Source organism: Ceratotherium simum, chromosome 27, assembly GCF_057802395.1.
Source record: "Ceratotherium simum simum isolate JZ-2026a chromosome 27, ASM5780239v1, whole genome shotgun sequence".
In the NCBI taxonomy this organism is placed as follows: Eukaryota; Metazoa; Chordata; class Mammalia; order Perissodactyla; family Rhinocerotidae; genus Ceratotherium; species Ceratotherium simum.
Window position 1 is genome coordinate 13,165,135 of NC_141926.1, and position 15,563 is coordinate 13,180,697.

A 15,563-nucleotide genomic window follows, 5' to 3' on the forward strand; every position below is an offset into this window, starting at 1 on the left:
AGATAAATAAGTCCTGGGGATGTAATGTACAGTACGGTGACTACAGTTAACAATACTGGAGTGTATATTTGAAAGTTGCTAAGAGAATAGATCTTAAAACTTCTTTATCATAAGGGGGAAAAAATTATAACTATGAGGTGTGAGGGATGTTAACTAAACTTATTGTGGTAGTCATTTCACAATATATACTTATATCAAATCATTATGTTGTATACTTTAAACTTATACAATGTTATAATTAAACTTATACAATGTTATTTGTAAATTATATCTCGATAAAACTGGGAAAAATAATTTTTTTTTCTTCTTTCTAGCTATTAGGGAATTTTCTTCAGTGGTATGGCATTTTCTCAAATAAAACTCTTCAGGAGTTATCAATAGATGGTTTATTAAATAGATACATTCTCATGGCTTTTCAGAATTCGGAATATGGAGATGACAGCATCAAGAAAGCCCAAAATGTGAGTTAAATGACATGTATTGTAGTTTTAAAAGCACATAAGTTAAAGTGAATTAAGTTTTCTTTCTTTAAAGAGAGATTTGAGAATTTTATGAAAACCCCCGTGATTATTGAACTTGGTGTAATGTTGACAATCAGTTTGTCTCCCAGGTAATTTTAAACCCCCTTAGCATTTTTTATATAAAAATTCATACTGTTATACATGTGTTTATCCTTCCATCTATCTATACCAGTATTTCATAAGTATTAATAAAAGTTTTAATTTGGGGATAATAATTTTTTAATAGTTGGATGAATGTTATTTTGAGTGTTATTAAAGAAATGATGTCTTTTCTCATTTAAGAAATAACTTTATTTAATATTATTTTGTTTTCTACTTTATATATGTTATACAATTTGATCTTTTTTGAAAATATTTTTTTAAACCATCACAAAATTAAAGAAAATTTGCAAGTACAGTAGAATTTTTTTCCCTGAACCATGTCAGAGTAAGTCTCTGACATGATACCTCCCACCCTCAAATACTTTTGTGTCTGTTTCCTATAAACCTGGATATTTTTAAACATGATTACAATATAACCATCAACATCAGGAAATTAATATTTATATATTACTGTCACCTAATCTTTAGACCCCTCTTCGGGTTTTGTCAGTTATCTCAATAATATCCATCATTTGCAAAAGAAATTCCTGATCATCCTTTGCATTTAATTGTCTTGTCTTCTTAGTCTCCTTTAATCTGGAAGCATTCTTCAAGTCTTCCTTGACCTTTGTAACTTTGACACTTTTGAAGATGATAGGCCAGTTATTTTGTAGAATGTCCCTCGATTTGGGTCTGTCTGATATTCTCTTAGGATTAGATTCAGATTCTGCATCTTTGGCGGGAATGGTCCCGGATTTTGTTAGTAGGAGTCCTTTCAAGTTGACTTCTGTGACCTTCTAACATGTCCTCTCATTTGCGGGGAGCACTTTCTTACTTTCTGGCAGACAGTGTTGCATGCTCATCTTGTATTTGTTCGGCTCCAGCCCTGAAATCAGTCATTTCTCCAAGCATCCCTGGCTTTTTTGGTGGGGAGCCTTCTCTACCCCTGGACTGGACTGACTCCCCTAGTAGGCTGCCGTCTGCCATGTGGGAATCAGCCTCACCTTCCTTGGGTTTTGTACTGCCACTATGCCTGTTCACCCTGCTTAGGCTCTTGCCTTTGGCTGCCCCTCTGGTGTGATGCTCTCTTCACCCCACTCTGGACCAACACGACTCCCACTGCTGGCATGAATGCCTGCTAACTGAAGTGTTCAGCGTGGAGAGGGGCTGTAATTTGATATTTACACAGCATGTGCTTTTACATCAAAAGCCGCTGATAAAGGACAGTTCAGTTCATTGAGGGCTTCCTGGAAGACTGGAAAATGAAGCAGTTGGTTGTCAATTTTATGTCCCTAATTTACTTAAATATTGGAGAAATTTATCTTTTGCCTTGAGTATCTATCTGTTGAAGTTAAAAATTCAGGTGTATTTATATAGTTAATGTAGGAAGTCAGGTTTAAAAGAATATCCCTTCAAAGCAATTAGCTATATATAGCTCAATAGCAAGTCTTCTAGTTAAATACGTTTTACCCATTATCTAGACTCAGGTTTTAGACGCTTCCATTTATTTTAACTATTTTATTTTGCATCTTTCTTCTTCATAGGTAATCAATTGTTTTCCCAAGCAGTGGTTCATGAATTTGAAAGGAGAAAGAACTATTTCTCAGCTAGAAAACTTCTGTCGATACCTTGTACACTTAGCAGATACAATTTACAGAAACAGCATTGGATGCTCTGATGTGGAAAAAAGAAATGCAAGGTAATTATTTATAATTATTTAATGAATGGTGATCTAGAGTCTTTGGTTAGTTGTCAGATTTAGTATTATTAAAAAGTTTTTAAGTAGAGACATGTTTAATTCAAACTGTATGTTGACTTAGTATTGGTAAACCCACCAAAAATACGCATCATTTTTCATTTTTGCAATTTTCATTTAATCTTTTTTCAGTATGTTATTTATGGAAGTATTAAAACTTCTGGTAAGGACCAGCCCTAAGGGGAATGAATGACTCATTGTTTTCTCTGTCTCCTCCCTTGAAGATTTGGGAAGATCTCAGGCTCTTAGAATGCCATGGATCTTGCTCTTTGGAGGTTCATTATACAGATGTAAACCCTAGAAAAGACATCACTGAAACCCAAAGTATATTGAAGGATATATCCCAATTTGGGGACAGTTGTGCTCTATGTTGAGTTTCTTTGTCTCCATATTATGGACTAAAGGTCATCACTCATGATTTTTGGGGAGCAGCTTATGCATAATTTTTATCAAGTGTTGCTAGGAAGGAATGAATAAACGAATCATTATCCCTTTTTGTGCACATTGTCTTGAATGTTCATGTAATTTTGGGATAAGTTTCTAGCATAAAAACTAAATAATAATAAGTAGTATATTTTGAAAGAATTTTCTTTTTAATAGTTTCATTTCATATATTCTTCCTAATGTCAGAGTTTCGTTGCTGTTGAGATCACACCATTAGTCATACCCCTATAACAGAACCTTTTTCTTTTCCCTCATTCCCCTTCCATGAAAAAGAACCTGATTTTCTTGAGAGACAATTTGCTCTTTTATGATAAAATTAAAATCAAAGTAGATAGTAAAGATTTTAGTGGTAAAATTCTTTGGCAGGTGATTTTGGTTCATATTTTAATTTCATGCTTAGCGTGTGTCATTTTGGTGTTGGTTGTTATTTATTGGCACTACTATTTCTTTTCAATGTGTTGTTTTTTACTAGATAAATCCTATTCATGTTTTAAATTTTGATTTATTTATATTTGACAGTGTTTTTGTTTGGGAGTTAAATATCAACAAACAGTATTTACTTTTCTACAGAAAAGAATTTCAGCAGCTATTTAAGTACCTTTTGTGTGCAGTGCACATAAAGTAGGTTCCACGTGGGTTACATGGTTTTACAAATAATAATCCTTCCCTAAAAGGTGCTTACTACAATTTTGTAGAGGAGAAGAGACAACTAATAATGTTACGTGTGCTGTTTCTCACAAGGGGTTCAAACTAAACATTAAAACGGTCAATCTTAAAGTGTGGTTCCTGGACCAGCAGCATCAGCATCACTTGGGAGCTTTGTTAGAAATGCAAATTCTCAGACCCACCCCAGATCTCCAGAGCTCTGGGGGTGAGGCCTGGTGATCTGTGTTGTAACAACCCTCTCGGTAATTCTTGTATGCTAAAATTTGATGTTTACCTAATAAGAAGGCAGACTGACTTCTAGCTGGGGTGAGAAGGAAGCCAGATTATGCTTTATTAGTGAATTTTGGAGGAGTAGAAATGATGCTGGATCTTGATGAATTGGTGATGAATACACACAAATGTAATTTGTGTTCCAGGTATTTTCTAAAAGAGGGGGGACTCTGGGAAGGAATAGGAGGCAGGGCTCTGAAGTAGTTTAGCAATAGATTACTTTCTTTCCTTACTAGCTATTAATGAAAATCATTGATCTGAATGAAACTTTGGACTGTTTTTGTTTTTGAAAATGAGCCCTTTGTCTCTGGGCTAGTCCTTTAAACATATTCAAGTTTTCTTTTATATGGATAAAAAAAACTTTTTAACATGCCGTAGCTTGCTTGTCTCTTTTTATTTCCCTTCTTTAAAAATGTATGCTTGGAAAATTGATCGCAAAACCTCAAAAATGGTCGTAAAGTCAATAATAAATTTTCCCTTCAAGGCTTTTGTACTAATTAATGAAATACTGCTACGTTTTTTCTCTTTTAGGGAAAACATAAAACAGATAGTAAAGCTCCTTGCAAGTGTTCGAGCTCTGGATCATGCTATGTCTGTTGCCAGTGACCACAACGTGAAGGAATTTAAGTCTTTGATTGAAGGAAAATAGATCTATGAGACTGGAAAGCCTGTTTGTTTTAATACCATTCCCAATGTATAAATTTTGTATATATGTAAAGTTTCTTAAACTGTAAAATACTGATTCTTGTTTTAATACAAAGAACATTATTAATATTCAGTACTGCGTCCTTACATGCAATTTCTTCAGAATGAAAGGAATTCAGATTATTTCTAGGAAGTCCATGAATGTTTTCCTTACTGCCTGTCATACTCTGTTTACAGAAGTATTTTATATGGTCATTCAAATTAACCCTCTCAGTTAATTGTTGTCTCTAAACCATGTGTGCAGTGTAAATTGTGTAATTATGCATATATATATTTATACCACCATGGAATTACTTTCACACTGGAAATCTGTGGTGTTTTTTCCTACAGAGTAAGCCTTTTAACAGCAGAAAATTATTCAGTAGCAAATTGTCTTAGGGAAATTCCTACACTGTTGCAACAAAAGGGCTGGCAAGTGACTAGTGTTCATCACCTTTTGGTTAGCAGTTGCTATCACCGTAGCTGTGCTGCCTTAAAATTGAGAATGGAGTGTGGACTCAGTCATTGGGTGAATGATGAACTTTCTTCCTTGAATCAGCATTACAGTCACATGTGGGTTTAATGTGAACTCTAAATGATATATGCAACGTAGGTTTTTGAAAAGAACATAGAAGTTTAATTTTTGGAAATAATAGACCCACAACCTAACTGCATGGTTTTGGGCTGTCTTGTCTCTTCATGATTTTACTCCCTGACCAGCTTACAAAAACATGCATTTGAATTTTAGTAGTCTGTCATTATATTTAAAATCCCACACATGTGAGTTCTATATGCAATAAAGAATACGCCTTGCTGATTAGCCACACCCAGGCAATTTAATATCCATGGTCTTCTATAATGTTTATACCATGTTGTAAATATTCAGAGAACTTGTTTTAAAGTTTATGCTTTCTGATTCTGTGATTTTCAAAAGAGGAACTTTTTGGAAATTAAGGACTATTGTTTGATAATTATATATGTAATTAAGCTTTAGCCAAGCATTAAATTAATTTTTAAATATATCCTTTGTTGTATTTTGCTGGCAACTAATTTCAGTTAGAGCATTTCAGATGACTCTAATATAGTGAGACTATTAGCAAGTGTACCCTGGGTCAAGTCAAATAATATTTAGAACAGTGCTATGCGTTCTAATTGCCCTGTCGATTTTATCTTTGTTGTAGGAACATTGCTTATCTCTACATAATCATTCTGGATGAATCTTTTGTTACACCTTAGTGGCCTACTAAATAGAATTAAAATGAGAACACTTATTCTTAACTTCAATGGAATAAAACATATAAACGTGTGTATATATATATATACATGACATGCACATCATTTGTGCCTTAAATTTGTGTTTCCAAACCCATTAGACTGATTATTTTTCCAATATCTGCTTTCAAGGACTCTTGGAGTAAACTCTGAGACTTCTCATCCTATGAAATCCATCAGGCTGTTTTGGTTTCAGGAATGGGTTTGAATACCATACCTTGATATAATGTGAATTTAGCATAGAACTGTGCATCAACAAGTGGTTATCATATCTCAACCAGAAGATTTTCATTCCTGGAATAGCTGAAGTACATTCTTATGAAGCGAATTGTCAAAAGATAAATTCAGGGCCGGCCCCGTGGCCTGGTGGTTAAATTCAGCATGCTCTGCTTCCGTGGCCTGGGTTCGGTTCTCAGGTGCGGACCTACACCACTTGGCGGCCGTGCTGTGGCAGCAACCCACGTATAAAATAGAGGAAGATTGGCAACAGCTGTTAGCTCAGAGCAAATCTTCCTCAGCAAAAAAAAAAAAAAAAGATAAATTCAGAAGGTGATGTTTTAATAAAGCTGAAGTTTTGTCTTTAGTTTTTTCTTTTGGAGCAGTCTTCTGAATTAACTCCAAAATAGGTGAGGGGAGTTTTTAAAAAGAAAAGTTACTTTATTGAAGCAATACAAACCACGGTCATAAAGACTGATTGCTATTGTACCAAATGATGTTGGTCCCCCACCCGTATTCCTGTTGATGCTGTGATGTCCTACTGCAAGCACCTGCGGCTCTGCCTGCAGGCTTTCTTTTGGCTTGTGCAGCAGGCTGGAATGTCCGCCAGTTAATGTCCCAGGGGGCAGCCCTCAGCCAAAGAAAGGAGCGGGAGGATAAATACCTCAGTGTGTTAGTTCGGGTCCCCTGGGGAACAGTCACTGAGATGGCGTTAGATGTACCAGAGATTTATTGGGGGAGACGACAATGAGGGGAAAAGGAGACGGAGCTGGAGGAGGCCTGAGAGCTGAGACATCAGGAGGCGAATGTGACCTCTGTGAAGGAGAGGGAAGGAATTAAACAAGGTCTCAGACATTAGTGCAGTTCTAAGGTTTCAGCAAGGCTAACAGAATCCTCAGCCCAAAGTCACGATTCTGAGACTTCTATGTCTCCGAGAGCATGCCTTCCTTTGTATCCCTGCCATGCTCAGTCACCGGTGGAGAGCAGCTCTTGGGGAGCACTGTCTGGTGCAACCAGGGCCTCCTTGTAGGAGATCCGAGAGGCACGATTTCACGTCCACCACACCAACTTTCTAATCTCTCAGGGAGGAAAACAGGGGTGTTGCACATCATCTTCCAGAGGGCTTTTGTTGATGTGAGCCATACTTGCCTGCATTGATAACCTCATCACCCAGAATTGGCCAAAAATTGCACAAGTCTTACAGCAAGTACCTTCCTCATGAGAATACACTAAAATGTAGAACTCCTGAATTTTTTTAAAGCCAGGTTTATTGAGGTATAATTTATGAATAGTGAAGTTTACCCTCTAAGTGTGAATAGTTCAATGAGTTTTAACAAATGCCTAATTTTGTTTTAAGTGCTTATTTCCCTTGAAATTATGAAGCCCTCCTAAAAGTGGTCAAATGTAGAGCTGTAAAATACAACATGAAAATGTAAGTTGCTACACTGTAGTGGTTCTTTATGGTTACAAGAACTCTTCTCATCTCTAACATGGGCATATCTACATATTAAAGGGAGTGTTGCCATTCACTGATGATGGCAAGGAACATTTCGGTCTGTTGTTTCAAGTAAATGAAAATGAGAACAATTAAACACTAGAACTTCTACATGTAGTGAGAACAGTAAAGCACATCTGAATGTTTGGGAGGCTTTATACTTCGATGAGGCTGTCATCGTCCAAAATGTTTTGGAGACTGCCCTCCAGCACAGAAATTGTCTATGGATATTAGATTCACAGCTGCTGAGAATGGCTTCAGACTGCCCAGCAAAGGCAGACAGGCTAAAAATTGTTATATGGGATTGGTATTGATGTGCAATGTTGACTGGCCCCTGGTCTGCTTCTGGACCTCCAGGCCCCAGTGATTTGTACTGGCTTTCCTCCAGCCTGTCAGCCCTAACTCCAGCAGAGGCTGAGAGGCTAGAATCATCCTGTACAACGAGAATGCCTAGCACAGCATTTTTCAGAATACATACTGTGGTCCACTTAAAAAGATCTTTAGGAAAATGTACCTTATAGCCCATGCTTGATGATTCAAAACACGTGGTAAACGATAAACGGTTTGACAAATCCTGTAGAAACCATTTTAAGCTACTTTACAAGAACACTTTGACCATGAAAGCTTATCTTTTACATTTAACCTTAGATGCTGAAATTCCAGAGATGCTTGCTGCTTAGGGACCAAGAGCCAGATTGAAGAGTGAACATCCTGCAGCTCTGATCTCAGTGAGGCTGGGCCCTGTTATGGCTCTGGTCCTTTGATTTCCATGGAATCCTTGTGTATCATTAAACCCCCTTCACTTGAACTCTCTTGAGTTGCTCTCTTGTTCCAAATGAAAACTCTACTTTTGTCACATACAAGTTCTCTTTTGGGACTAGTGGCAATTTCCTTACCTATTGCATGTCTGAGTGATTTTTCAGTCTCAATTTTTTTGTTTGATTTGATTCTCAAAGTGATTCTGCTCTTAAGCTTACTACATTTTCTACTCACCGATTTTCCATTTTTCCGGTTTAAAATCTTATCCTTCACTGATTACTACGAACGTATTTAAAGCAAATAGTTAATGCTATTTGTAACCCAGAGTTGTGTTGTCTCTCAAAACCACTGTTTTCTCTTTAACAAGGAGCCATCCCTTTCTATGTAGTAATAGATCTCTGCAGATCCTGTTATGAAAGTCAGCTTTAGCCTGTGTAACCCAAAAAATAAGCTGGTAAAGATAACTGGATCAGACTGTTAATATTCCCCAGATTTGCCAAACATTTTCCAGCATTTTTGACAAGGAAATCCAGGCTATAAGGAAAAGATAAAGATGGTAAACATCTGTCAGAATTCATAGTCTTGTAACATATGGTATAGTTTTTTTTATGTCATTGTTTCAGATAACCATTAATCATTTCTAAATTAATAAATCCTAGCTGTAGTTTGCTGGAGACACACTATTAGATTGGACCATCCATAGTCACTGAGTATTTTTGACCTATAGAAATGGCAATTGTATGTTTCAACCTGATAGAATTGCTCACAGGAGAAATAATTTGGTCAAAAATCAACATCTAAAAATCAGGGTGTTGGGCTGGCCCTGTGGCTTAGCGGTTAAGTGCGTGCGCTCCGCTGCTGGTGGCCCAGGTTCGGATCCCGGGCGCGCACCGACGCACCGCTTATCCGGCCATGCTGAGGCCGCGTCCCACATCCAGCAACTAGAAGGATGTGCAGCTATGACATACAACTATCTACTGGGGCTTTGGGGGAAAAATAAATAAATAAATAAAAATTTAAATAAATAAATAAATAAAAATCAGGGTGTTTGCGTTCAATTCGTTGAAGCTGTTGAAGCTGATTTCTAAACATCTGCCTAGGGCTGTTGCTGATCTCAGTTTCTCTCCTGATGGAAAGTCATATACACCTTGTATCAGTTGTCTGTGGCTGCTGTAACAAATTACCACAAACTGGGTAGTTTAAAATAACAGAAATTCATTCTCTCACAGTTCTGGAGGCCAGAAATTCAAAATCAAGGTGTTGGCAGGGTCGTGCTCTCTCCCAAAGCTCTAGGGAAGAATCCTTCCTGCCCTCTTCCAGCTTCCGGTAGCTGCTGACACTCCTTGGCTATTGGCCACATTGCTCCAGTCTGTACCTCTGTCTTCACATTGTATGTGTGTGCGTATCTAATCTTCCTCTGCTGCCTCCTTATAAGGACACTTGTGGTTGCATTTAGGGCCTACCCAGATAATCCAAAATAATCTCAAAATCTTTAACTCAATCACATCTGGAAAGACTTGTCTTCCCTGTAAATTAACATTCACATGTTCCAGGGATTAGGATGTGGATATCTTGGGGGTGGTATTTTTCAGCCTTCTACAGACCTCATTGCTCATTTTCAAGGGTCAAGAAAGTCTCAGCCCATCTCTGTAGGCCCTTAGGACCTCACTAAGAAGTCTGTGTATACCACTTAACCTGTATTTTAAATCAGCCAACCCAAAGACACTTCAAATTTGGTAAAAATTTGTGCAGCTATTTTCAACTGCTCTAACAAACAAAGAAGTATAAAAAGGAAAGAGGGACAAGAAAAGGAAGGAATAACAGTTTTAAAAAGACAGTAGTCAAATGGCCCTTATGTTTATTTTATGTGGTTATTTTATGACTAAAATGATCTATTTTGAAAGGATTTGAAAAAGCTGTGGCCTTCTCCTGACAACTCTAGGAATAAGAGTCCTGTTTACCCCCTAGTTTAACGTAAAGAAAGAAGCAGTAGTTCAAACCCAGAACCAAGAAACTTTGACCTTGGGCCGGCCCTGTGGCTTGGTGGTTAAGTGCGCGCGCTGCGATGCTGGTGGCCCGGGTTCGGATCCCGGGTGCGCATTGAGGCGCCACTTCTCCGTTCATCCTGAGGCCGAGTCCCGCATGCAGCAACTAGAAGGATGTGCAGCTACGACATACAACTATCCACTGGGGCTTTGGGGGGAAAAAATAAAATAAATAAAATCTTTAAAAAAAAAAAAAAAAAGAAACTTTGACCTCAATCTCCTTAGTCCAAAATCAAAAGAAATCATGAATAGGCAGAACACTTGCTTCTGAAAGAGCCCAGCACCCATACTTCCCTCTGAGAAAGGAGGGGTTCCTAGCGTAGTCTCACACAGAAACAGATGTGGTGGAAGGGATCTTAGGTTTGGGGTGGGCAAGTTTGGTTTCAAAGTCCCAACTCAACTTGAAACTAATTTTTTTTTTTTGTGAGTAAGATCAGCCCTGAGCTAACATCCATGCCAATCCTCCTCTTTTTGCTGAGGAAGACTAGCCCTGGGCTAACATCCGTGCCCATCTTCCTCCACTTTATATGGGATGCCAGCACACAAGGCCTGACAAGCGGTGCATCGGTGCGTGCCCGGAATCCGAACCCCGGCCGCCAGCAGCGGAGGAGGCGCACTTAACTGCTACGCCACAGGGCCGGCCCGAAACTGAGTAATTTTTAACCAGTTAACTTTTCTGGGTCTCAGTTGTCATAAAACGCAACTCCCAAGCAACGTACTTAATAACATCAACATCTCTCCTGGAACCATACTATCCATGTCTTCCTAGTGTATGGCATTCATTCAGGGCTATAGAGGCATTATATCTGAAGAAGCCAATAAGAAAAATTCCATTCTCATCCACTCCCATTTAGTTTTCTCTGTCAAATACAATCTCCCATTGAAATGGATTCTTCTGGAAAGAAAAATAAGCATCCATTTGATTATCTTAATATAAGTTTAATTCCGAGGCTGCTGTCAGTAACCACCACAAAAAGCAAAACAGTTTTTCTAAGGAGATAATACTAAACGAGAAAGAAATCCTCTCCAGCTCTCAGAACTAAATCCAAGTGTCTTTGCACATCTCCTTCTACAAAACAAGTGGCTTCTTTTCTAATGAATTATAGCTACTTTAGTATCCTGAAACCAGGGTGGGTCCAGCTTCTCTAAAACGGAAGAAGAAATGTTAAATTAAGTCACATGACAGGGCCTGGAGGGGGAAATGATTTTGTGCAGTATACCAAATTTAAATTCTGCTTTTGCTGTTAAAATAAAAGCAAGAAGGGGAAGAGGTAAGAAAAAAAATTGCAAAGGCAAGTGAAAACAGTTTCTCCGAGTACTGGGTTCTTCGTTTTTCAATTCCTTTTGACCTTGTTAGTTTTGACTTCATTCCCATAGTTAGGTTTATTAAGTGGAAACAGAATGAGAAGTCCGTGGGACACACTGATATTAGCCAGGAAGCATGATTCGTTGAAAATGCGGATAAGATGAAAGGGCGAGGCGCCTTTAGTTATGAAATCCCACGGCTGGCATAAGCTATTCCCCAGTCAGTGACACCCTAGCTGCCCCGGTCTCAGTACCGCCATGTTTTGACTTAGTCTTGAGACTCTGGTTTGTGCTCTTCCACTCTCCACCGTACACAGAGCTGAGCACTCTTTTCTACAGGACTCCTGAAAGCTCCAGAACACTCCAGAAGAAACGGCAGCAGACAGAGTTTTTCCAAAGCAGGCACTGGTTTTCCTTCCTGCTGCCTCTCGGCGTGTTCGCGGTCAGACACCATGGACAGCTCTCCAGGCGCCGCCGGGTCGGCCCCGCGTGCCGACTGTCCCGAGCCCTCCCCCTCGCCCATCAGGCCGGTGGGGGCGGCAGGGGGTGGTCCAGACACCCATCTTGGGCACGTATCAATACCCAGCCCCCAGAGCTCTTCCCCAGAGTCCCTCCCTGGCGCCCACGGGGAGTGTTGGTGAGCTCTGAAGAGCCCACGCGAAGGGGCCAGGGAGGCAGAACCTCCCTTTCCCGGCATCCCCAGCGGTGGGACCTGCAGCCGCGGCCTGGGGGACGCGCCGCCCGAGGCGAAGGTCACCGCGCGCGGAGGCGCCGAACAGCCCCTCGCCGCAGGGTCCCAGGCGGCCAGAGTGGGCGGGGCCTCCCTCCCGAAGCCCCGCCCCTTCCCCCACGGAGGGCGGCCCTTCCGCCCCCGGCCGCGGCGCAATGCGGAAGAGATGGGCCTGCTGGACCGGAAGTGACGCTTCCGGCGCCTGTGGCGGTGGCGGCTGCGGGAGAAGGAGGAGGAGGAGCCGGCGGAAGAGGTGAGCCAGCCGGCGGGGGGCGGGGAGCGGCCGCGGCCAGACCCACCGCCAGCCGGGCGCGCGGGCGGGCGCTTCCTGAGGCGGTCTCCGCCGCCGCAGCCCAGGCGGGAGCGGTGAGGGGCGACCGAGGGCGGGCGGGGCTGCGAGGGGACCACCGGCCATGCGAGGCGCCGCGGCGGGCGGGGGGCTGTGGTGACAGCGGCTGTCAGCCTTCCTGCGGGAAAGGAACCCAGTCGGTTTGGGCGCCAGGTCCTCTCTTCTGGTGCATAATGGAGGGACTGGGCTGCTCGGCGCTTCCTTCCCCCCGGGAAGGAGCTGCTTTCCCGGGACCCCCGAGGAGCCCCGGTCGGGTCCATGTCCCGAGTCGTGACTCTTCCCGGGTGACCATTCATATATACGGGCTCCCGCCTGCGGTCCCCGCGGCCAGCGGTGGCCCGAGGCTGGGCGGGGGGCGGCGGTAACCGGTGCCGCTCCCCTGGCCCTTCGCCACCCGGGAGACCTGGCGTGTGGCTAAGCCCTTTCCTCCTCCCGCCCCCTAAGGAGCTTTGAACCAGGCTCGTTAACCTTCCCTCCCGCCGACCCCTCCTTTCCCCGCAAAGGAACGGCTTGAAGTTTCCGAATCGGTTCCCTTTCAGCGTAGTGACAGATCCCGAAGCAGGAAGCTGATAAATAACTCCGAATGAAATACGCTCAAAATTGTTCCCTTTGGTAAACATAAAGTAAACGGGAAACTCATCTTTACCCAACCGTTCATGGGCTTAGAGTGATAGAGCCTTGATCTGCCGGGAGAATCGGTCGCTTTTCCTCTTGCTTTTTGATCAAATTCAGTGACGACTTCTATTTTGGAATAAACCATTCTCTCCCCGAGCTCCGTTTTTTCCACCCCGCCCCCCCCATCAAAACCTGGCAGGGAGGGACTTCTGGATGCTTTGCAGTTCTTGCTGCAGAAGGAAACATCAGCTTCATTTGCTCTGCTTTGCTTGCTTTTCACAGGGCTGCCTCTGAAGAAAGGAGAATGGCGTTCAGCAAAGGATTTCGGATCTATCACAAATTGGACCCCCCACCTTTCAGCCTCATAGTGGAAACTAGGCATAAGGAAGAATGTCTCCTGTTCGAGTCTGGGGCTGTAGCTGTGCTCTGTAAGTCATGTTATAGCCCAGTTGATCATGGTCCCTGTTTTGATTCAAAATAATTCAGATTCAACCATTTTTTAGAGAAGACCCTGACAACCTCCTCACTGTATTTTATCTAGGAGATTATGCCTTTATTTTCTTTTAATCAAACCTTATTTTCTTTTAAACTTTCATTTTCTTTTTTTCCTCTGAGGCAGGTTTTTCCTAGGGGTTGGGGGAGATGCGGATTTTGGTTACAGGTTTTTGCTTTCTTGGGTTCTTCTGCTGCTTCTAAAAGTAAATCTTTCCAAAGAAATATGGTTGCAGTTTATATCACATCACATAAACCCGTCAAGTGGCTTAATTGATATCTTTACTGTAATGAACAGAATTTCTTATAGGTCAGTTATAGAAATGGACTATAAGAATGTTTATTTATCTAATATTGTTGGAGTATCTTATGGTGACGGCCTTATATTTTCATTAAGAGAATTGTAAGCAACTTCTAAAATTACATGTGAGATATGTGATTGATTTCATATTATTTAAAAAGTTATTTTGATAGTCTATTTTAAAGAAAAGGACTACTACACTACAAGAAAAATACTAGATTAGTAAGGTTTGGGTTATTTTGTGGGCAGACGAATAAAATTAAAAATGAAAAGATTAATTTGAATATTACATTTCTTTCTTGATATGAGATTTTGGCAGATAACTCCAGTTTGGAATTATTTGAAATATGATTGTGTTTTTAGAGGCTTTCTAGTGATAACTAGTTCTTTGTCATGTTTTTGCTATGTTCAGATCAGTTGAGTTACTGGGCATATTTTTATAAATTAAAAATAGTGTTTGAAAATCATACTTACAAATATAAGTCCCTAAATATTTTAAACTATTAGACTTTCTCCAGATTCAATAAGTGAAAAACCATAATTTGACGTTACCTGATTTCCTAATTTGTCTAAATTCTAAATGTTTCTTAAATTGTGATTGCTGGTAATAACGGAAAGTCAAATTTTCAGCTACAAAGTATGTATTACCTATAGTTATTAGGATTATTGCTATACTTTACTCCAAGGTCAGGAAACCTAAGGATAATCATATTTCCAAACCTCTAGCAGCCCCCTTTTTTGCCAAATAATGGTTTAAGAAAACAACTTCCTAAAACCATCCATTTTGGTATTAACATTCATTTTGAGGAAAAAGAATATTAAAAAGTTGTCTTAACTATTTATTAATTCGATTTATTTTTGTTAAATTTAGACTATGTAAGTAATTCTTTCAGGAGAAAAAAAGTTTGAATATTGCCTTTCTCTGTAAAGCTAGGGTAAATGGATACATAATCTCTTAGGTGTGTTATTAGCTTTCCTACTATAAACTTTACAGTAACATTTAAAATACTAATATTTAAGAGTTAACCGACCTTATTATAAGTTATTTGACTTGTAAAATTAATTTGACATTCAGTTTGGAGTGACACCAAGGTGTGTATTGTGCTGTAGAGTGTTCATTTTTAAAACTTTCACGTTTTTTGGGCCCGCCCCTTGGCTTAGCAGTTAAGTGCACACGCTCCGCTACTGGAGGGCTGGGTTCGGACCCCGGGCGCCCACCGAGGCACCACTTCTCTGGCCATGCTGAGGCCACGTCCCACATACAGCAACTAGAAGGATGTGCAGCTATGACATACAACTATCTACTGGGGCTTTGGGGGGAAAAAAAATAATAATAAGTTCAAACTCCTCAACCTGTCAATCAAGGCCTTCAATAATTTGGCCCCACCCTGTTTGTCCAGTGTTGATCCCCTTTAAGGAGACTCTGGTCGTTCCTCACTGCTTTCCCAAAGTACCATGCTTTTTCAAAACTTCATCATACTGTTCCTTGTTACCCTCCTCTTCTTCCAAGATGGTGAGAGTGCTTTTCTCTGCCTTTCCAATCCAAGCTTGTCAGTCCCAGC

At 40.6% G+C, this 15,563-nt stretch overlaps 2 protein-coding genes across 6 annotated transcripts in view; both read left to right on the forward strand.

The window, feature by feature from the left end:
• Positions 1-4,516, forward strand: part of PAXBP1 (PAX3 and PAX7 binding protein 1) — a 32,029-nt gene extending 27,513 nt beyond the window's left edge. The window contains exons 16-18 of the mRNA XM_004429565.3: positions 315-461; positions 2,147-2,301; positions 4,270-4,516. Coding sequence (XP_004429622.1) covers positions 315-461; positions 2,147-2,301; positions 4,270-4,387 — 420 coding nt within the window. The 3' untranslated portion in view covers positions 4,388-4,516. The remainder of the gene's footprint in view (positions 1-314; positions 462-2,146; positions 2,302-4,269) is intronic.
• Positions 4,517-12,399: 7,883 nt separating this feature from the next.
• Positions 12,400-15,563, forward strand: part of SYNJ1 (synaptojanin 1) — a 94,068-nt gene continuing 90,904 nt past the window's right edge. For 4 of the 5 annotated variants that reach the window (XM_087418143.1, XM_087418146.1, XM_087418144.1 and 1 more), the window contains exons 1-2: positions 12,400-12,497; positions 13,491-13,636. In XM_087418143.1, the coding sequence (XP_087274269.1) occupies positions 12,400-12,497; positions 13,491-13,636 (244 nt within the window). Of the gene's footprint in view, positions 12,498-12,545; positions 12,611-13,490; positions 13,637-15,563 lie in introns of those variants that run through there. The other variant, XM_087418145.1, reaches the window with a different exon arrangement.